This window comes from Seriola aureovittata, chromosome 12 (genome assembly GCF_021018895.1).
Source record: "Seriola aureovittata isolate HTS-2021-v1 ecotype China chromosome 12, ASM2101889v1, whole genome shotgun sequence".
Taxonomy (NCBI): domain Eukaryota; kingdom Metazoa; phylum Chordata; class Actinopteri; order Carangiformes; family Carangidae; genus Seriola; species Seriola aureovittata.
This window is the reverse complement of record NC_079375.1, coordinates 8,642,967-8,665,535: the sequence shown is the minus strand read 5'-3', so window position 1 is coordinate 8,665,535 and position 22,569 is coordinate 8,642,967. Positions and strand designations below refer to the sequence as shown.

The 22,569-nt window shown below is 40.5% G+C and overlaps 1 protein-coding gene across 3 annotated transcripts in view; it reads right to left on the bottom strand.

Annotated features, from left to right (window-relative positions):
* The window catches only part of LOC130179482 (netrin-G1-like), a 63,384-nt gene extending 42,825 nt beyond the window's left edge, over positions 1 to 20,559 (bottom strand). Inside the window, exons 1-2 of one of the 3 annotated variants that reach the window (XM_056392488.1) lie at positions 20,267 to 20,559; positions 13,633 to 14,314 (exon numbers count right to left, since the gene is read on the bottom strand). In XM_056392488.1, coding sequence (XP_056248463.1) covers positions 13,633 to 13,878 — 246 coding nt within the window. In that variant the 5' untranslated portion in view covers positions 13,879 to 14,314; positions 20,267 to 20,559. Of the gene's footprint in view, positions 1 to 13,632; positions 14,315 to 18,830; positions 19,865 to 20,266 lie in introns of those variants that run through there. The other 2 variants (XM_056392489.1, XM_056392487.1) reach the window with 2 other exon arrangements.
* Between the last annotated feature and the right edge of the window lie 2,010 nt (positions 20,560 to 22,569).

Below are 22,569 nucleotides of genomic sequence, written 5' to 3'. Positions count from 1 at the left end.
TATTTTGGTCAAAAAAAGTTAATTCAGTACAGACTTTTCATGTCAATCTGCACTACATCAATTTAGTATAGCACTTCACAAAGTATGGAGATTTGCAACAGACAAATTAAAAAAACAGCAGAGGCTGAGAGATCCTGATATTTAGTGTCTGGTATAGGACAAACTTTGATCCTGTGGAGATAGATCACAATACTAATAATGCTAGACTTGTAGGTCTGAGTCATATCGGCTTTAGCTATGCTAAACATATATGTAAAATGAGTGAAGTGCCCCTTTTGATGCTCACTGTGACTGATTACACAAGCAAGTGACATATGTGATTTATTTCTGTGGAGGTTTATTTTATAGATCAACTTCTCCTGTTTGCGGATTAGCTGTTTATTTAAAATGTCCATTTTGTATTTAGATGGCAAATACTGTACTTAATACTTTGCAAAATGCCTGTAGACATAGTAATATAACTGTTTAGGTTGGCAGAGTAATATGCCAAATTGTACAGAAATGAACATGGACCATGTGGTTGCTTGGCATAATCACAAAATAATCTAAGACTGTACTAAATGCATTCAAAAATTCTTAACAAAATGTAGAGTATTCATGAGTTGTAGTTAAGGAGGTAAAACTTGCAAAGACATCAGTATCTTCCATTTAAGTGTCATGTGCGAGGCTGCACGCAGCAAACAAAATGAAAACATTTGCATCAGGTGGGTGAAGTGAGCAGCACATCAGAGGGTGCAGAGGTGACGGCTGTAACTTGCTATTGGCGCAGATGTCTGATCAAAACAAAAACACAAACTTCTCCCGGCGCTCATGTTTCGATTTGCCACATGCCAAGCACTCCGCCCTTTGGAATGTAGCCCTTGCCAAAGCAGTCCCTTTTGAGGACTGCAGCACAGCCAGTCTGGCCTTTTGAAGTACACTGCTTGGCAAATCAAACGCGCCGCAATCCACGGACGCAGCCTTGATTGGGATTCATAGGGCGTCAGCAGACAAGGGGAAACGTACTCCACATTAATTAACACCTGGCCTCATTATCTGTCCCATGTGGCAGAGTCCCACTGGGGTAAATTTAACACCACCTTATTATCATGGGGGATGGTGGTAGTGAGCTTTCATGAGTGTGTGCATTTGGGTTTGTGTGTGAATCTGTGTGTGTATGTACAGAGAGCTGCATCAAAGTGATTTTACATGTGTATTTGTTGTTTTTGTGTATTTATGTATACCTGTATATTTTTCCTGTGTATTAGTGTGAGTGTGTGTGTGTGTGTGTGTGTGTGTGTGTGTTTGTGTGTGTGTGAGAGAGAGAGAGCTTGGTCGTGTGAGGGATTAGATTCCCTCTGATGTCAGGATTCAATAAAAAGCTTTAACATTGCTATAATGAGAGGATGTTTAATTCTCTTTGCTTGGTCTCTCTCTTTGCGGCACTCTGTATTCCAAAGCAGCCTGTGGATAAAACACCGCCTGCTTGTGTGGTAAAAATTGATATCTTTCTTCTCAAGATACTTTAGACGGAATACTTAACACAGGCAGATATGTGTGTGTGTCAAACAAACACATCAGATGAATTTACAGGCTTCTCTTTTGATCCTGTACAAATAGGGCACGGCACTAACAATGCCAGAGGTTGATAGTTTGATTCTCTTTGGCGTTAGCTGTGCTAAAAATATTCACACTCTGGATAAAGTTGATCTCATCCATTTGACAAGATTCATATGCTGTAAGATGTGTAATGGGTAGGCTACCCATATGTCAGTGTCGTCCCCCATTTATGTTCAGTGTCATGTATGCATGTCATATATGCAACAAAAATTAGGTTTTGAACTTATAACAAATGTAATTTTATACAATATTTTACTAACCATAAGTTGACAAAATACAACAGAGCTATATGTTCATATATAAAGTTTATGGGTTATCAATTTAATTTCGACAGTTTGAAAATCAAACCTTATCAGTTAATACCAGTTGGTGGCAGTAATGGGCAATTTTTGTGTTTTTGTGTTGTTTGACAGCCGACAATAAACTTCAGAAGAAGAAGAAAGTTACGTAGCAGAAGTTGGGGTAAATTCAGTAAGAAAGAAATCATGGCTGACAAAACGTAATTGTTTTACATGCTTTTTTATAAATCTAGTCATTACATCTTGCAGTGCTGTTGCTGCTTTTGCTTATATTTTCCCAAAATGATGAAGAGTGTCTTGCTTTTCCCTCCTCCCATAGTCACTGACATCAGTGGTTCGAGCTATTTTGTGACTTTTTTTGGTGGAAACATGTGAAACCGGTTTTAGATTAGACACTGGCACCATGTTGGTGGAAAACGTCTATCTGTTGCGCTCCTATTGATCCATATAGTTTGAAACAATTTAAAACCAAAATAAAAATGAAAGTGTTATCCATTTGTTACCACATGTCCATCCTAACAATATACTGATAAACTATACTAAAATCATTGCATTATTGATTTTGACTCTTGCTAGCTTCATATAAGAGATTTTAAACTGATTAAAATCTGCCACTGAGGGATTCCAAGTGTTCTAAGGACACAGTCTCAGTTCTCAGCCATTTAAAATGAGATGCAGGGGTCATCGCAGAGAAATTCATAGAAACTGGGATGAAATTGAGAGTGGAGAAAAAAAAGAGCGAGAGTGAAATTGCTGCATTGTTCATCAGTGTGTTAGCTCATAGCGTGTCAACTCCTCCTCCATCTTTTTCAATCTGCATAGTTATTAGAGGCTTTTATTAATTTGAAATGCCAAAGTGAGGAATAAAGCATTACTGAAATGTCACCCTTTCACTGAGCATGATAAAATCACACCAGCCACTTTTGTAAACGACCATTTTTCCCTTCTGTACTTTCATCCCTACCTCTCTCCACACCTCTCTCTCTCTCTCTCTCTCTCTCTCTCTACACCACAGTCTCTTTCACTCTTTCTCGGAGATCGATATGGCCTGACAACATGATGGCTGGGTTTCCTAAGGGGAGGTGGGTCGCAACAGTTGCCTGTCATCTCGCCACTGTTTCCCTATTTCATTTCTTGCCCCTTCAACATAGTTCATGAATTCTCAAAATCAAAAACAAACAAAAAAACCCCCATAAAACTCTCCATTGAAAGGCTTGACCTTTTCAAAAATAAATAAATAAAAAAAACACAGCCTGCGTTTTGACTTCCTTGGATTTTAGAGGTAACACAATTCAAAGTTGGTGCACTGTACATATTAACACCTTGAACGAATAGTTCAACATTTTGAGAAATATGCTTATTTGTTTTCTTTTCCTAAGAGTAAGATGAAAACATAGATATCAGTCTCATGTCTGTCTAGTAATTACAGAGTTGTACTGGTGATGTTTTTAGCCTAGCTTAGTATAATAACTAGAGGGACAGGGAAACAGCTTGCCTGCCTGTCCAAAGTTAGAAAATACCTCTACCAGCATCTGTAAAGCTTAAAAATTAACACAGCGTAGCTTGTTGCTTTTAAGGATGAGTTGTATATGTTGATAAATACACTTGCTGTCTTGCTGAGTTAAATGAGAAGATTGATGCCTCTCTCGTATCTGTATGTAAAATATGTACCAAGAGTCAGCAGGGTGATTAGCTTAGCAGGGGGAAGACTAGCTTGGCTCTGTCCAGAGGTTAAAAAAAAAGAAAAAAAGACTGCACTCCTGAAAGTCAGTGGCCTTGTCAAGACATGTAAGCATGTAACTCCCCGTAAAACCCACAACTTATAGTTTCCTAATTTCTGTTTGTTAAAGGCTTAAACCAACACAATATGTTGCAGCAGTGAGCTTTAAAAATGCTAGCAGACAGATTTTTTAAAGCTTTGGATAGAGCCAGGCTAGCTGTCTCCCTCTGTTTCCAGTCTATATGCTAAGCTAAGCTAACTATAGTTCCAGCTCCATATGCAAAGTCATGACAGTGGTAGCAGTCTTCTTATTTAACTCCTAAGCAACACAAAAAGTAATTTTAGGGGAAGTTACATGCCCAAGCTTTAGCCAGAGATGCTACAGAGAAGCACTGGGAAAAGAGAAATGGTTCATAGACTAAACTCTGAAATCACAAATTGTCATTTTTACATTTCTGTTTTTGTCAGGGTTAAATAGACATCATAAAGAAGAGTTGTATTTGAAGAAATCCACAGCCTATGGTAGTTGTGTGTGCTTCCAGTCTTTAAGCTAAGCTAGGCCAACCACGTTTTGACTGTAGCTCTGTACTTAACTCGAAGACATGAGAATAATATACATTTTCTTAATTGACTCTTGGAAAGAAAGCAGTTTAGCATCATACTTGCTGATAGCTAATGCACATTGGAACCATATCCAAAATATGTTTTCACAAGGGCGCTACAATAGAAACTACAATTTTGTCTTAATGTATAATATTATAATTGTATAATATTCAAGATGTTATGTTATTATGTTAAATAGGTGAAACATTTTTAAATGTCTGAATTTGTGGCACAGCTGTATTCCTAGCAATACATATTTTTCAGGTTAAAGCTTTCAAAGTGTCCCTCTCCCATGAGAGCACTGCTTGATTGCTTGACACTCCTCAGTCTGGCTAAAATTACAGACAGTGTCTTGAGGGAGGGGAAGTCCTTCACACGCACATGCACTTCCCTGCAAACAAAAAAAAAAAACTTTGGCAAATGGGTGAGCCAAGTTGAATTTTTTTTGGGCAGCAACTGAGAGCTAGCCTGCCAAATAGTTTTTGAGTAATTCAATTACTGTATATCTTACAAGAAGCCCATTCAGCTTGTCAAACATAAAAGAAAGCTGAATGGATGTACAAGCACTGAAGGCTGTGAGAGCAAAAAGAATTCAATTTAATGGTCATGGAATTCCTTTTATTTTTAAAATTACAGTGTGGAGAGTCCAGTTACCCTTTTATTTCATTATTGAAAAGGTAGAAGAGCTGCGATGGACATGGCAAAAACAGGAAGCACAGAAACCTCTGAGGAGGGTTTTCAAACTAAAAGTAGCTTAAGTCCACTGGTCACCACAACAATGTCATCTCTACGAAAGCGCTTCCTTGAAAGCTCATGACTGTCGCTCTCTAAGAACTACTGTCTCATTGGTATTGACAGGCACCACACACTGATATAACAAATTGTTTCCTGTGTAGTGAGGTGTAAGACAAACACAGTGATTCACAGATGAAACATTCATGCTTGTAATATGCCTTTGCCAGGGAAGCGGAAAAAATGTGTTGCCATGTAAGTCTGCAGCAAATTAGTTAAATGTGGCTGAACTGTGGGAAGGAAGGAAGCTGAGTCATATCATGAGGTAATAGGATTTCCTTTGAATCATTCCAAAATACCATCTTATCTTCTGCGATTCGCGTCCTCAAGCAAGGCCCAGTAAATGCTAACGAGATTGGTCTTTGTCACCCTGCTTTTAAATTCAAAACCTAGAGGGAACAAAGAAGATTTAATATTCCATGTAGAGTTTGTTGATGTTGAAGCTGAAGAGATGAGAAGTAGGGATGCAGTTGATTCACTTTCACTTTGTTTATTTCAAAACCTGGAGCAAAGTTAGGCAAACATTTTGTGTAAAAAATACAAATGTCCAAATCTCATGAAGAGTGCCCTAATTTTTTGTATTGTAAAATATTTCTTCCACGCATATCTTTTTACAGCTGATTAATAACCACCTGAGAATATCTAAAACACCAACTGACTCTGAAATAGCAAATACTCTGAAGACAAGGCTGGGTACAGACTGTGTTGGTTGGTAAAATAATTGCACTGGGCTTGGTTCACTGATTGAACACATTACATGATTTCTGGAGTTTGAGTTCAAAATTTCCAATCTGTTTCCCTTTCATGGCACACGAGGCCACTAAAAAACCAATTCTGCAATCTGCAAGAACTGCAATATTCAATTCAATATAAAAGATGCCAGGTGTTTATCTTAGCTGCATTTCTATATCTAATGGATCAGTCTGATCGCAGCCATTGATGAAACCAGATGATGGCGCTACATGAAAAGTCAGGATATCAAAGTTATTACAAGTCATCTTCTGGCTACCTTGAATGTAAGTGGTAAATTTCCTCTTTCCATCCTCTGAGGACCATAAATATCTTGTGTTAAATTCCATGTAGATACATCTAATAGCTGTTGAGGTATTAATCTTGGAACCACAACTGTCAACTTCATAGTGGCACTACCAACATCAGTAGGATTCATCCTCTGGGAACCACGGATGTCTGTACAACATTGCATAACAATACATTCTATAGTTTTTGAGACGATGCAAAAGGGTTCTCTGCACATCTTCCAGCAGCATGCAGCTAAATCGAATACTTTGTTGCTTTTGATAGTGTGAACAGACTGTTTCAACACTACTGTGTCTTCATCAGAGTCAAAATAGACAAAGGCACCATGTAGACATATAGGTGCACAATTGTCATTGAGCAATTGGTTTAACAGGATTTCAAATCTATTGGACGATAGTGATGATGATGATGATGATGATGATGATAATGGATCAAGAGATGTCAAAATATTTCAGTCTTGACCAAAAGTGGTGGACCAACCTCTCATGAATAAAATTCTAGTATTATATTTCATAAAAACTGAGTGGGAAACCCTGAGTGCTATAGATGTCCTGTGTATGAAAAACATGATTTCACATAGCTCAGCCTGATGTAGCTGATAAGATTGGAGGTGTAAGGATTTCCACAAGATTGAAAATAAAATTCTGTGGGTTGTAACACTGCTTGGCCATTTAATAATGATTTTGCCATGTCTTCAGATAGTTCTGCTGAATCTACTCCATGCGTTGTTTGAATTAAATGTGTCTCGAACCCAGCTGTGTTAAGTGGAAAAGTGTGTCACATTTCCACCTCATCATATCAAACACGGTGGGCAAACATAATCTCACAGAACATCGATGTTTGACAGTCTGCCATGCCAGGCAGCTTGGTTCCATCATATGTCAGTGAAAATACAATATGAGGACTGTACGATATGAGAGCTGCACAGAATTAGAACTGTTAATAAAGCTCTCTGTTTTCAATACAGACAATAGGTGACTTGAACGGGTAAGAGAATGTATGTGGATTTCAAACATTTGCATTACAAAGTCTGATGTTCTTGTAATTTCAGTTTATGGGCAACTAAAGGAAAACTGCAATTATGATCATTTTTTTCAGAGGAAACGAGAGTCCTGCAGACACCTATGAAAAAATATTCAAAACTGGCTTTTCAAGTATTATGTCTGCTTTGGAAAAAAATTTAAAAGAATGAAGCACTTATGCATATACTTATATGCACTCAATTCCAGTCAGCAAACATGCATTCAAATGTTAAGCTGTCCAGAAAGACTGTATAGCCGAACCACAAAGCCCATCACTTTCTTTTATATCTCTATGCATAATTCATCTGTCTTTGTATTTACAACCCTCTAAGAATTAACCTGTCACAGATCCCAGGGAAGAATGCCGACATATCTCTATCTGTCAAGTGCTCACCTTATATGGAGCATCCAACCTCCACATGTTCAAACAAAGCATGGATATTATGCATCATCAGCTGACAGAAAACAAGTGACGAGGAAATTAAAAAGCCAGGAGACAAAAGAGGTGGCAGGCGAGTGAAAGAATAAATGATGACTCCCCCCCTCTCCTGGAGTCAGGGGACATGTTGCATGTCATCTCGGTGTCTTAGTACGCAGTGGTGCGGTGATGATGTGCTGGGCAGGGCCAGTTCAGAACAGAGTCAAGGGCACCGGGGTGACGGGAAGCTAAACGCTCCAACTGTTCCCTGTCTCCAAACAAATATATGGATGAGTGAATCCCCCCACCCCCAAGACGGAAGGGTGCAGAGATCAAAGAGGGGCAATGGCAGTTTCAGCTTTGACCTCTGAACTGGTGGGTTATTTCAGCAACTAGAAACTGACACTCTGTTCATGACATTGAGCCCCAGACTGGTTTGGCACAGACAGAGGCAGTGTCCAAAATCATATCAAATCAAATCTACTAAATAGTGCACTATATACAGGATTATAACCATTTTATTTCTATATCCAGATTCTGAGTGTGAAATGTATACACTCAATTTAACAAATGAAAATATTTTCTGCTAACAATTACAATTTATAATGCATCTTATTTTATGCTGTAGATGCAAAAATTACAGTTATGGGACACTACAGCTATCATTGATGATGCAAAATGATAACAATTCATGAGTGTCTCAAACCTCAGTTCACTGCTCCCTACAGCCTAACTGAGTGTGCATTATACTAGGACTCTAACAGAATGAGTGAATGAGGAAGTGATTTTGGACATGGCCATAGGCTCAAAGAGGAGTTAGTCAGGTGGATGAAGATTTGATCAATCCTGATTTTTAGTCTGATCAGGGTAATCATTCAACCTTGTTATTATGTTCTTAGGCATGCAACTATTCTACAACAGCAAATAAATTTGGTTGGAAAATTAATGTCACCCAGAATACATTTCAAGAACTTTCCAGGATTGGACAAAAGATTTTGCCCATAATCCAACTGAATCCAGGCAGTGATTACATTTCTTCTAAATTTGACAAGCAAAACAAGTTGGAAGTTCATAAACACATTTTGTGGAGTTGAAGCACGAGATATTCTGCAGATTCACTATTTCTGTTCATGACCTCACAGCCTATGCAGCAAAGGTTACTTCCCTTTCTCTGGTCTATAATCTATTTCTCTTTCTAAAGTCGATTACGTCAGTTCTTGTGGGCATGTAAGACATAGATTGAAAGTTCACAATGGCTCCCATCATTGCCAGCAAAGATAAGTCTGCTGCACTGACTGTCAATAACGTGGCAGTCTCCGAGCAGCTTAGTGGGAGCTCTCAACTCGTCTTTCCTCCCTAAGCCTCCGAGGGGGCTGTGTGGTGAACTGGCAGCCAAAACTCCTTTCATCCATTCTGAGAGAACTGAATAAAGTTCAGAGGAATTACAAGAATCTACCCAGTTAAACTCAGAGTAGCTGGAATAAACGCCATTACTGAATCAGTCTCACAGATTATTCAATTGCCAACATGACGCAGATGAATCAGCATGGCAGCAGATACTGTGGAGCATGTGGGCCGATGACACCTGACTCAAAGCTCGCATTCATTCATTTAGATCCAGAGCCAGATCACTAAAAATGCCGTGGGAGAACAGAGTGGCTCTCAACTTCTTCCTCCAAGATTTGCCTTGCCACATTTCAAACCACCAAACCACTGGGTGAAAAGTTTCTATTATCAGCAGGGCACTATTTCAAATACTACTTCACCATGGCAGGCGCAGTTAGAAGTGCTTGACAGTGTGGTCTGCTTCACAAAACAGAAATTATTTACAAAGCATATTCAGATGGTGAAAATTTTAAGACACTGTGGCAGCCATCTGCCAAACGCTTATTTATTTTTTGTGGAATAAACATGTCCATGCCCATTACTTGGCAACTACAAATGATTTGGTTTGACTCTGAAGTGCGTGAAAATTAAACCTCTTCTCTCAATGAAGTCTATGTAATGGCCTGCCACTTTAGTGAATTGCCGTTAAATCCCCCAAAGCCAACCTGATTTGGACTTTAGAGAGTGAGAGAAGTGCTGTAATTAAAAACACTCTCGTGTCTGGTAACCATATCAAAAGTGATTATGAGAGCTTTTTAGATGCAGATGTTTTTCAGCAGGCGTTCTTCTGCATTAACAGCTATTGTTCATTAGGGCCCATGTGGTGCAATAGTTTAATAATTGTCTCGCCTACGAGCGTTCAAATGGGTCTAATTAGATAATTTGTGTTAATGCTGAATATTAAAAATGTCTTTTCCCCATTAATTAAAACAGGAAGCATGACTAAGAAATTTTATACAAATCTGTAAAAGTAATAACAAGAATTATAATGTATCAATTAATACAACCTTGTCACTACTCTCTTAAATTGCAGCATAAGGATTACAACTATGCGATTATACATACATGCTTGCACACTGCCTGTTAGAAAAAGACCATAAACTGGTGTCGAATGATAGTGAGTGACAGTGCCACAGTGCACCACAGGAGAACAGCCTTAATACCAACACATTCTGAAGAACCCCTGAAGGTCTGCAGCTAAAAATAAAAACAGGGCTAACTCCCTGATGCAGAACACCTGTCCTAGACACTGTTTATCCTGGACTCTCTTTATCACTTGTCCAGAACATTCAAGAGAAAACAGAGCTGAAATGTGAACCAAAACCAAAAAGGGTATCTTTGCCATTTCATCCAAAGAGGAAACAACCTCGAACCTTAAGATGTAAAATATCCACTCTTGAATGATTAATGCCCTTTTCATGAGCACAGACTCTGTCATAACTATATTTGGCAGAGCCCAGTTTGGACAAAAAAAAAAAATCCTTGAGCGATGAAGGGATGGGAGGGGTGAGCTATCCAGGATTCTTTGACCATCCACTATGAGGCAAACCAACTCCTGAGGAAACTGATTAGACCAGGCTCACAACTGCAGGCAACTTAGTGATTGGCTAAAAGAGCTCATTTGCATGCTCCTCTCATCTCCTACAAACTCTCAGGAAGCACCGGTGGATAAGGTCACCGGTGTCAGTCTGCCTGTGTGCCAGCTGAGAATGTAAACAGATCAAACGCACAACAGCCGTTTAAGTGAGTGCAGGAGAAGCCTGTGTTCTTGATCACCTGGACAATGGTGACCGCAAATCCATGTCAGAGGTGACAGACATCCTGGCAGGTGTAGGGAGATCTGAAAAGTCGCATTATCTTTTAGTGAAATCAATTTACAGCATGAGTGTACACATGTTTGGAGGCATTGGAGATTGCAAATATTCTTTATACCTCCTAAACCTGAAGTGATTATCTCAAATACATATTCTACATTTAATTTAATTCAGTGATTAAACTGCTTGTACTTATAATTGGATTAATTGACCATTTAGCTGACCAATTGTTGTCTTGGTGAAAACGTATCTATAAAAGGGCGTAAGATGAATGAATTTCTGCTTCTTTGTAATTAAAAATGTAATTATTAGGTTGGTGAGTGCAGAAGGTCAGAGAATTTTGGCCAACCCATCCAAATCAACAAGCTAACATGCTCACAATGGCAATGTTAATGTGCAGATATTTAGCAGGAAATGTTTACCAGGTTCACCATTTCTTTTGAGCATTTCAGCATGCTAACATTTGCTAATTAGCACTAAATAGTTTAGCAGGTATTTGTTGATAAGCCAAAACTACTGGACTGAAACTGAAATTTTGGCCTTAAGATGGCGCTAGTTGGAAAGTGAAAGCATCATCAAAGTTATTACAATTCAGGCCAAGGAGTTGCTAGATGAAAAGTGAAAGGATCGCCAAAGTTGTCAAGAGTTATCATCTGGGAACCATGTGCAAAATTTTATGCCAACCCATCTTGTAGATATTGATATATTTCACTGGATGTAAGTGAAATTTTTCACCTACTATAGCGGCGGTTGAAGCAAATGCAGTGATTCATTGTAGTCAGGGCTCTGGGGAATATGAATGTCTTTATAAAATTTCATGGCAATCCATCCAATAGTTTGGATTGCCCAAGAAACAGGCCGATATCCCCAGAACCACTCTGCTAGCATGGCTAAAACTTTCCAAATTTGCTCCCTTTGTTCAAGATGGAAACAAACACTCCAGCAACTCAGATGCTAAAGTCCTGCAACACTTAGCTGCAATATAACTTCAGATATTGATCTGACATTATCCCTGTGCCTGAATTATAATCGCATCATCCACTGTTGCCAAGAAGAACAGATACATGATTTGATAGTGCTGTGCTCTCTTTCAACATAAAGGCTAATCACTGTAGTTACAACTACACAGAGTAATACAAGCACTGGGTAAGGAAACATTATTCAGTGAAAAGTGACCAGTGAGTGACCAGTCTCCTTAGTCTTATAATACTGGTAAATAATCAATTTTCAAAATTCACTATTAGTCATTTTATCTCCACCTTCATGAATGAAAAAATATACTGTATACTCTGAAAATGAAAAAAAATACCACAAAAGAAATATTGTCAGTGTAATGTATGAAAATACATGTTTGCAGTATACTGTGTATGAAATTATATCTCCACGTAAACGAAAAGGGAAACATGGTCAAGATAATCACAAGGCATCTTTAACTACCGACAATTATTGTGGTGAAATGAAGTATCTGTCCAACCACTGTGCCTCTCTTTGTCTCTGTTTGGCTCTTTACGCCCCCTGTGTTACGTTAATGTTGCGTATTCCGGATAATCTACTGGGCTGATAAAGGTTTTACAGTTTGTTTTGATATAAAGCTTTGCACAACGTCACACACGACTGGGGACCGGCTCTTTTTTCATCCTACAGTGGCATTAAATGTCTCAATGCCATCTGGTGCCGCAAGAATTTAAAAAAACTCTCCTTTTCAAGATGCCCATTTTAATTGGTAAATATTTACTTGCAGGAGCTCTCAGCGGGCACGCACACAACTTCTAATAAAACACTTTAAAGCCTGTGGGTACTTGCTGCTTACTTTGAGTGTGACTCTAAACAAATGCAACCTGGGGTTGAACTGTTGATAATGGTTGATAAGGGCCAATGAAACACATCGCTGAAAACACTGCAGTAAGCATGCAGTGCACAATATCTCTGCCAGGACTATTACCTTGTCACTTTTAACACTGATCCTTCCTCTGTGTGTGTGTGTGTGTGTGTGTGTGCGCGCATGTGTTTGTGTGTGTGTGTGTGTGTGTGTGCGTGCATGTGTGTGCGTGTGTGTGTGTGTGTGTGTGTGTGTGTGTGTGTGTGCATGCGCGCACTTATTTGTGGGGTTTGAGGGATGAGGTGTGTCTGCAGTCATCTGTGTGTCTGTGCATTTGCATGTTTTTTGTATAGTGAAAAAATTTAACATGGCAGTATTTTTGGCCATTTTGACTTTGTATAGACAAAAAAATACAAATTGGCAGTGGGTGCTTTTCTACTGTGTGAAAATATTTTGGAAACATTTTGGAGGAAGAAAAATAAGGTTCTATTTCTACAATTGTTTGCAACTTTTTGCAAGAGAATACAAAAATCTTTCCAGGGAATGCAAAATTTTTTTGCAAAAGAATACAAAAATGAAAAAGTAGATGTTCTTTCCCTTGTATCTAAAATATTGTCCCATCCACAGAAGAAATATGTGACAAGAAAAACATCAGCACTGTGGAGAATATGACACACACACTCAGCTACACCAGTCAGATATGGTCAGAATTTTGTGTTAGTTCACTCGAACTCAGCCTCTATAACCTGGTGTGTGTATACTTATGCATGTCTGTGCACATTCACGACTGTGAGTCCTGGTTTGTGTGTATGTGCGTGCTCGTGTGCATCTGTCTGTCTCTACACCTGCTTGTGCATGTTTGTCTAAATGCATCCCCAGGATCTGATCTATTAATGCATGTCAGCATCCATTCATGTGTCTATGTCAAGCATGCATGTGTGATGCTGCATGTTAGCACTTGTATCCTAATACACACTGGATCTGTCTGTACATTAATCTCTGCTGCAGCGGCAGCACGTTGCCTTGTTATGTACTGCTCTCTATCCCTGACCCAGTATGCTGTGAGATCCTGTCTCCAGCCTCATTTGTCTCCATCAGGGGACAGGCGAGGTTACGACTCACCAAAGCGCAATACGTTTCTGGCGGATCTCCACACGTGATATTTGGGGGGTCGAGGGCCACTCGCAGGTACTTTGTCATGTCGGTGGCTTCCGGCTGACAGGCCATGTAGTCCCATGCCAGGCCCTCCTCTGTATAGATCTGGGACTTGCACACGTCATAGTGTCCCCAGGCCGCCGGGTAATGTTGCATGGCATGTGCCACGCTGGTGCAGACAGCTTGCAGAATGAACAATATGGGCCAAAGCATCGCTGATCTCGTTCTGTGTGGTTTCTGTGGAATTATTCTTTTTCTTTTTTTTTTGTGTGTTTACAGCCGCTGCTTCGTCACAGAGATGGCAATATCGCTGAGAAGTTTCTAAATGAACTGCAGCTTTGAACGGTGCAGTGGAGGATTTGGGAACTGTGGCAGCATGTTGCTACTTGTGTGTCAGCAGCTTCAGGCGACGATTAGCCCCCATTCAGTTATTTTGTCTTCGATTGCCGCCTCTTGTGCCTGGCTGATGAGGTGTGTCAACAAGTGAGCTTCTCCAGAAGTGCTGAATGTTGATGCAGGGGTCAACTGACGGTCAGACGTGATGAGCAGCGAGGAGTGACACTCCTCATAAGTCAGTGGCTGTCAGATGTCTTAGCTTGATCTCTTGTCGATTGTGTGTGTGTTTTTTTTTCTTACCACAAGCAGCATCCTAAAGGACAGAAGGAAAAAGACGGTGCAGTGAGTAAAGAGATCACATAAACACACAGAAACACTTGAAACACTGTATTAAAATATTAACAGAGGCTCAACATGGTTTAAGGGCACTGAGGTGGATAAATAGTAGATCTCACTGCCGACTACCACACACATCCATAATGTACACACAAACACAATGCAGGGTCTCGCTGTTTATATGTATCCCTCAATAATAACCTTTCCAAAATCACTGTATACAATTCAAATCAAGCTTGTTCTGCAAAGCCTAAGCTCCACTTGATTTTCATACAAAAAGGCTCATTTCCTTGTGTCTTGTCACTGCATTTAAGTTATTTTTTCCGACTCTTGCTCCTTTATAGCCGAAGGTGGAGCTGTGTTTGTCCCAGTGCCTTCAGAGGCATTTGGGAAATATTAAAGCAGAATTGGGAGACAGAAATGGTCTATTTGAGGGATCGTACGTTTCTGAGAGCTATCACAAGCCATCAGTCAAATGGCCTAACTCGTCAGGTAATGGTGCCTGGCAGCAGTCAGCCGAGTCCCACACGACTCAGCGTCTCAGGTAAAAATTGTATGTGGAAGTGGGGGAAATAAAATGGAGCAGCTATATACAGTGCTGAGATGGCCTGAGGTTTTACCTTAGTGGAAAGAAGTTAATGTTCCTGGGATATGCGCATACATTTCAATTTAACCCTCTGCCTATTTATGGCACAATTTTAACAAGGATGTACAGTTTCGTGTTTACAGCTGCTAAGAAGTTTGCAGTATGGCATTTCATTAATTCTAACACCAGCCAGGACTTGAAAAAATGCCTGGCACAACCACCATGATCACACAGAGCGTCTGCTCCAGCAGCAGGAGGTTAAACGCCTCGCTCAAGGGCACTTCAGCAGCACTTGTTGATGGGAAAGTGTTACTCATTCAATTTCTCTGCCCAGATTCCCCCCCATTCATACACGCAGCCAAACCAGTAAGTTTCCAGTCAGCAGCTTTATTCACTCCCCTTCTCTCCCACTCTCTGCTATAACAAATATTTTCCAGGTATGCTGGGGTTTGAAGCATGTGGCGAGTCTTTTATGTTCAGAGGAAAGAGCTATTTTTGGATTTGTGTGGAAAGATTACAGTTTTGATCGAGAAGTTACCGAGTCAAATCAAATTAATCAATGAAGGGATTTTAATAAAACGTGTTATCATGTGACAAGGCAAAGATTGGGATCAAAATTTGGAAAACACAAACTCTCCTTAATGAGTTGTTGTGTCTGCATGTGTGCGCACACATGCGAGCAGGTTTCTGCGCTCCCTGCCAACACATTGAGGCTTCAAAATTTAGTATTTTAACTCAGCTGCCTTGTCTTGGGCTGAAAATTGAATGGGTTCTGACCACATCTAAGGCAATTACTGCTTTCCTTCTCCCAACCTAATGCCCCTTTTACAAAATGACTCCGGGCCTGAATACATCACAACTGTAATGAAAGATGTTCATCTGAGCCAGAGAAATTAAATGTGCTGCTTTTCAGACCCAACAGACCCTTCAAAGTGAGCCATGTCAGGAGGTGTGGATGGGAGGCTTCGTTTGACAGACCTCTAGCGGGAGAAGGGAAGAAACTAGTTGGGGGATGAGAGAAGAAAAAAAAGTGAGAGGGGAGAATTTTGGCTCTTTAAATGTGCTCATGTCAATCAACAAGCCTCCTAAGAAGAGAGGCCAATTACAAATTTGATAACACGACTGGAGCTCTGAGTGATGAATAAGCCATTTCTTTCATGGGGATGCGTGAATGAAATGTCATAAATATATATGTCAGTCCCTGATCAGAAATGTGTCTTGAGATGGACCGCTCTCATCTCACTAGCTCACACACACACATGCACACTCTCTCTCACACACACACACGCACACACCTAGATAAAACCCTATTTCATAATACCGAAGTTGACTTTCATTATAAAGACAGTCAAATTAGGTACCAGCAGCAGGGTGGTGAAGGTCGCCTATCTTATTTTTATTTAATAGGGAACAGTCAAACCTAATAAGCGACAGCAAATGGAGCTAACCGTGGGAATATTGGTTTTAATTCATGGACACTTGGAGAAATGAAATCCATACAGATGAAAGGAAGGTGTCGGGATGCTCGGTGAACCTCGGAGGACAGGTATCATTCAGCATCAGAGCACTACTGAGGTGACAGTGAAGGAAAAAATGAAAAAGCTTAGAATATAAAATGTTTCAAACCTCAGTTATGCAGAAGAGATTATTTCTGCACACAATAAGCGTCCTGACACCATTTAGAAAGCCACTTCATTCTTAAATATCACTCAAAGAGGTGTCCCATCTAAGATTATATTATAATAACTGACTCGTGATCTCCCGTGGTGCTGTCCTGGTTACCAGTTCATATCTTATAACATCAGATTCTTCACACAAAGCGAAAAATGCAATATACAGCATAATCCCCTCCTCACTTGTTTCCCCCGTCAATGCGTCTCTACCTCATCCTCAGGGGCACTCAGAATGCAAGGAAAAACTCAAGAATGTCATAATTTCACTGAGAAAAATATGAGGTCAGATTCTATATTAAAAGTCATCAATATTTGAGCAGCTCTCTGTGTGCAGGGAGAGAGGGAGAGAGAGAGAGCTTAGAGCTTAGGTTGACCACCTCACCTCTCTCTCTCTCTTTCTCTCTCTCTCTCTCTGTCTCTTTTCCCTCACTTGTTTTTGAAGCCTCTGAAACACCCCCTTGTGTCCGCTTGCATTCCATCCCCTGGGCAGCTCATGCATGGCAGAGTGTTTTAAAAGTCAGCAGGCAGCAGTGCCCCGTGGCTTATATTGGTTACAAACTCCCAGCCAGACTCTTAAAAACCGTGGCGGATGTATTCCATTCATTTTATAGTAATCCCGCTAAAGTGTGGCTTTGCTTTCTGTCTCCGAGTGTGGCTTCCTGATCGCCTCTTGGTTCCCACACAGGGCCAATGTGGAGGGGAGCTGTCCATGGTGCTGACGCATAGGACAGCAGATCTGCTCCTGTGCTCCACACTGACTGTATGGACTGGTAGCACTGATTACAATATGCCACTTCTATTGGTTTAAAAATAAAAACCAATAAAAGAAATAAACACTAACAGGAAAGACTGACGTTCCCGCTGCAGTTTATCTCACAACAATTGCTATTTTGTTGTCTTGCCTTTCTGTGTCGAGCACCTGGTCAGGATTTTGGCTGTGCGCACATACAATACCGCCTTGTTGTGTTTATTGATTTTGCTGACTTCCAACCAATAACTTCTGATCCACGGCCAGTTTGAACAGACTGATGCTTTGTGGCTGGCTGATGAGTGCAACAATAACCGGGTTAATTCTTCCAACGTTCTCTCAGCCAAGAACCAACCCTTCCATATGAGTCACAGTGGGATCGACTGGCAAACGGAAGCATGTCTGTACTGGCACACAATTGTCTTCTGATTGTCTTTTTCTCCTTCCCTCCCTCTCTCTGGATCCCTCATTCAGCCCTTTCAGTCTTCCTCCCCTCACCATATCTGTGCCTCTCTCTCAATAGCAACCTTCCTGCACTTGATCTGTAAGCACATAAAACATACAATTAATGTCCCAGGGCTGCACCTTTAACCTCTGCAACTGAAGTCACATTACCTTCCTTTCTATTTACAACAAAAGCTGGCTGTGCTTCCCTGCAAAGAGCCTTTTATCCCTGAGAGGATGTGGTTGATGTGGTGACAATGTGAGGGTCCCTCACTGTGGAGTCCAGCCAGCCAGCCAGCCTGCCTACACCACTGCCACATAAATCTGCTGCCATGCATTATTTAAAGTCCTTTCCCTGAACTACTAACATGCAAAAAGGCAGAGAATGTTGCAAACATTTCAAAAATCCAGGACATGTAAAATTCATGCAACCAGAGTCCAACAATTCTAATTTTTTTCTGGACAAGACCTAATTTTAATTAAGATACAAAGAAAGCAACCGTTTGTCAGAGCTTGCGGTAGTTTAGATAATTAAGAGAGGCTGTGTCCAGTGCGTTCTGGGTCACATTTTGCGCAGAGGCGAGGCACACCTAGATCTGACTTTCCTGACCTGCTGCGCAACAGGTTAAAGTGACATTATTTCATTTATGAAACGACTGGTGCTAATGGGGGCGCAATTCAAGTTAACAGCAGCTTTACATAAAAGTGTATACGATGCACATTCCGATTTATAAGATATCAAATATCTCGTAAAACATAGAGGAGTCTCCTCTACATAGTAAAAGTCCTTAAAGAGGGAAAATGGTAAAACGCTGTGGATGTAAAACTGCAGTGTTTTTATATCAGCTGCTCATTCCTTATTCATTTAACCCACTTCAAACCTGATCACTGCTAACGATCCGCCCATCAAACAGCCCATAATTATCCTGTTATTGCCCATTTAGTCACGATTGTTTTCACAAGTGGAAAATGCAAAAAAAATGCAAAAAAAAAAAAAAAAGGAAAGTGCACAATCTGAATGTTGAAAAAAAACAATACTCACATTTAAACGAACTCCTTGGGCGGGCTGCTCATTCAACAAGTTATTTACCAAGAGTAGTTGCAGAGAGATTCTCACATGCCTTTGACTGCTTCTTCTCTCTCCAAATTCTTCTAATTTCCCACCAGATGGGTCAATAAAAGCAACGTATGCGCAGAAAGCGCGCATTCATGCGGAGAGCACAGCGTTTTCTCTTAGTCCCAACTTTACTTTCAACTTTTGCGTTTGACTAAAAAAAACGCAGCCTCTTCTTCCAAAATAACACTTCGTGACTCTCTCGCGTTCAGACAGTCTCTGTCGCGCTTACAAACGCCGTCGCGTATCGTCTGCTGTCCACACGAGCTGTTTGACTTTACGCAGCGCTGCTCTTGGCGCAGCGTTCATCGGAATGGCGCACAACAAATACTTCACGTACAGGTATAAGGGATTCACAGTGGTCCCAAAATCATTAGAGTCCATCAGCGCGTATTAAAACACATCATCCCGGTGGAGAGTAACTCCTGGGGTCGTTTGGATAGGTTAGATAGATTTCTCAGCTCAGCCGAGTTGTGGACGGGAGAGGAGGAGAGAGATAAGCAATCTTCCTCAAACGGAGCCACTATGTCCAGTTACATATGAGCGCTCCGCCGGGTCCTAAAGATAATACTGACTGCCTGGTAAATCCCAACTTCACCCTTTATTTTCACCCGGCTGTTAAATCCCAGTTACTGCGCCAAGTAGAGTCATTTATGTTACCAGGCGAGTGAACCTTTGGGTCGTATTTCTTATTCCCTCAGAGGCTGATATCGTGTTTAAAATGCAACTCATCTCTAGAATTAATCAAAGAAAGTGATTTTATTTCCAGTGACGCTTTTTGAAAATTGCTCAGTTTTATTTATACGAAGGAAACAATTCCAAACTCTTGCACGATCAGACTTGACCGGTAAACGAAGTCACATTCACTGTGACACTAAAGTGGAATATTCTATTTAAAGTTGCTGGATAATTCCTCAGCAGTGGCTCTGCATCGCTTCCTACAGCGGTGTCCAGGTCCCTCACAGCGCAAACAGCTGCAAGCCCAAGCGCACTGATCAAGTCAAGTGTTACCTAACGCCATGTAAATCAGACCTATAAGTATAAACTCGGTGAGTTTTTATCATCACATTTCAGTCTATCCAAAATAAGGACAGACATGCATGTGGAGAGAAAGAAAATCCACCGAAACTTAGCAGAGGCGAGTCCTCAGGGCAGAAATCCACAGTACAACACAATTAGAATGCAACCGAAGTTACAAGAATAGGATCACCTAGGAAGGAAAAAAACCCTCTGTCTGAAAACACAATATAATTTGCTTGTTTGCCTGTACGCTGACAACCGCCCGGAGGTCATAGACGCAGATTATTCCCACTACAACACCATCAGGAGTCCATGCTTTCGGAAAACAAATATAAAGATCTTACCTTCCAGAAAAGAATGTGGGAGATTGGAGCTGCGCTGGTTTAAAAAAAAAAAAAAAAAAAAAAAAAGGAAAAAATGGAAAAGAGAGAGAAATAAAACTCCTCTGGCCGGAGTTGTTGGTGTAATTATTCGGCGGATTTTGAGGGCAGAGCTGAAAGAATAACTACAGTTAGGTGCGTGTAGCGGGCTCCCTTGGCGAGGAGTCATAGATGTCACCCTCTCCACTACAGGGTGCCAAGCAGCACGGCAAACAACCGCGGTGACAGGTCGCTTTGAACACGCATTTTAATTGTGCTGTAATGCCAACTGGTTTGGATTGCACGATAAGAACAACCGCGCCCAGCTGAAGGTCACCACAGTAATTGAGTAGACTGTATCTCATGTCGGTGCAATAAAGCCTCGAAAACTGGGCGAGTTGTACAATAAGTAACTCTTTATTCTTCATTCACATTTCTATGGGCGTGCAGAGGGATTGTGTTCTTACAAAGAAGACACAGTGAGCACCGAGGCTTTTTTCTTCTTCTTCTGCTGCTGTTTGTAAATCGTTTAACAAGGAATGCAAAGGTGCAAACTGCTCCAGAGAGCTACTCAGTTTTGTCTCATTAAACTGCTTTTTTTTCCTTTTTTTTTTTAAAACTGTGTTGTGAAATCTAGTCGTTTTCAGCACCCTTGGCAGCTCCTGCGCCCTGTAGGCAACTTCGCCACCTGCTCCAGTGGATTTTCAGTGAAGACAGTAAAGATGGAACTCATTAAAACGCTGCATACAACACTTTGTAATAGTTGTTTGTGATGAATGCAAGTTTATAATTGTAAAAATTACTTCGGGGTTTCCACAGTGGGTTCCTTCCTTACTCCCTCTTTTTCATTACATTTAGTCACACAGTTTCCCTTCTTTCCTCCCCTCTTTACATCCATCATTCATTCATCCATATCATCTCAAAATGTAAGAATAAACCAATTTGAATGAAGCGTATTATTTTCAAAAGGTCAATATGACCTTCTGTATTTCCTTCATTCAACTCCTTACTTACAGAAACCATGCATCAGTACATTATAGTCTAATTTCCTGTCCTCTTCTCCTTGCTCTTTCGCAGTCTTTTTGCTGTTAAAATGCTCCCAAATAGCACCACAGCCGGTATTGATTTCTGGCAAATTAATATGCAATGAAAGACCTGTAATCCCATTAAAAAAAAAAAGTGAGGATGCCATTTCTGTTCTGATAAAGGCAGATTTTGGTCGGGACCAGAGCTGAATGACAACAAGTCTCTCATCCCCACTGAGGTAAGTGGCTCACATTGTATCAGAGGGTTCAGCCTTTGCTTGGAGCGACTGCTGCTCTTGACATTTCCATTAAATCATTGCTCCTGGAAATACTACCATACCGCCCTGAGAGTCACATACATGACTGTGCCGTCTCATTTTGATTTCTAGCAGGGCAGATAGATAGATAGATAGATAGATAGATAGATAGATAGATAGATAGATAGATAGATAGATAGATTTATTGAACTATATTGAATAATACTCCTAAAAATTAAAATCCTACAAAATAAAAACAATCCAAATGATCAGTTACAATGACAGCAAAGTTACCTTTGCATCATTTTATCTATTTTTCAGAGAAAAGGTGACTCAGATGAAAGAGTTGACAGCGCTGCAGCTCTGTGAGGTAGAAAAGCAAAGCAGATGTCTGAGCTAAATGCTAGTATCTGCATGCTAGCATGCTTACAATGAGGATGCTAACATGCTGGCGTTAAGCAGGTATTTCGTTTACCAAGTTCACCAAGTTATGCCAACATCTGCTAATTAGCACAAACTTCAAAATACGGCAGAGTCTGAAGGGAATGTTTTTACTTTTGCAGGTTTTTGACAGCAGAAAGTTTGAACTGATGATGGTAGATGAAAAGTCAGAAGATAAAGTTATTACATTTCCTATAATGTTTAAAGGGCTAAATTAATGGCAATCCACACAGAAGTTGCGGATGCATTTCTCTTGGAACGACAAATGTCAGCCTCATGGTGGCGCCAGAGAATAAATTGCATTAATTGCAATCTATCAGATAGTTATTTCAGTCTGGACCAGAATGCTGGAGCGACTGACCAACAGACAGACTGACACTGCCGTCCCTAGAGCCATGCTGCTAGCTTGGCTTACAGGAAAACTCCAAAGTCCCAAACAACCCAGATGAGAAATTCCAACAACCACAACGTCCCCCTTGCCCTAGTTAGTCTGTGAAAAGCGACCTTGTAGGTTTCCATCTTTGCTTTCTTTATTTTTATTGCATAAACAGTAGTACAGCAGCAG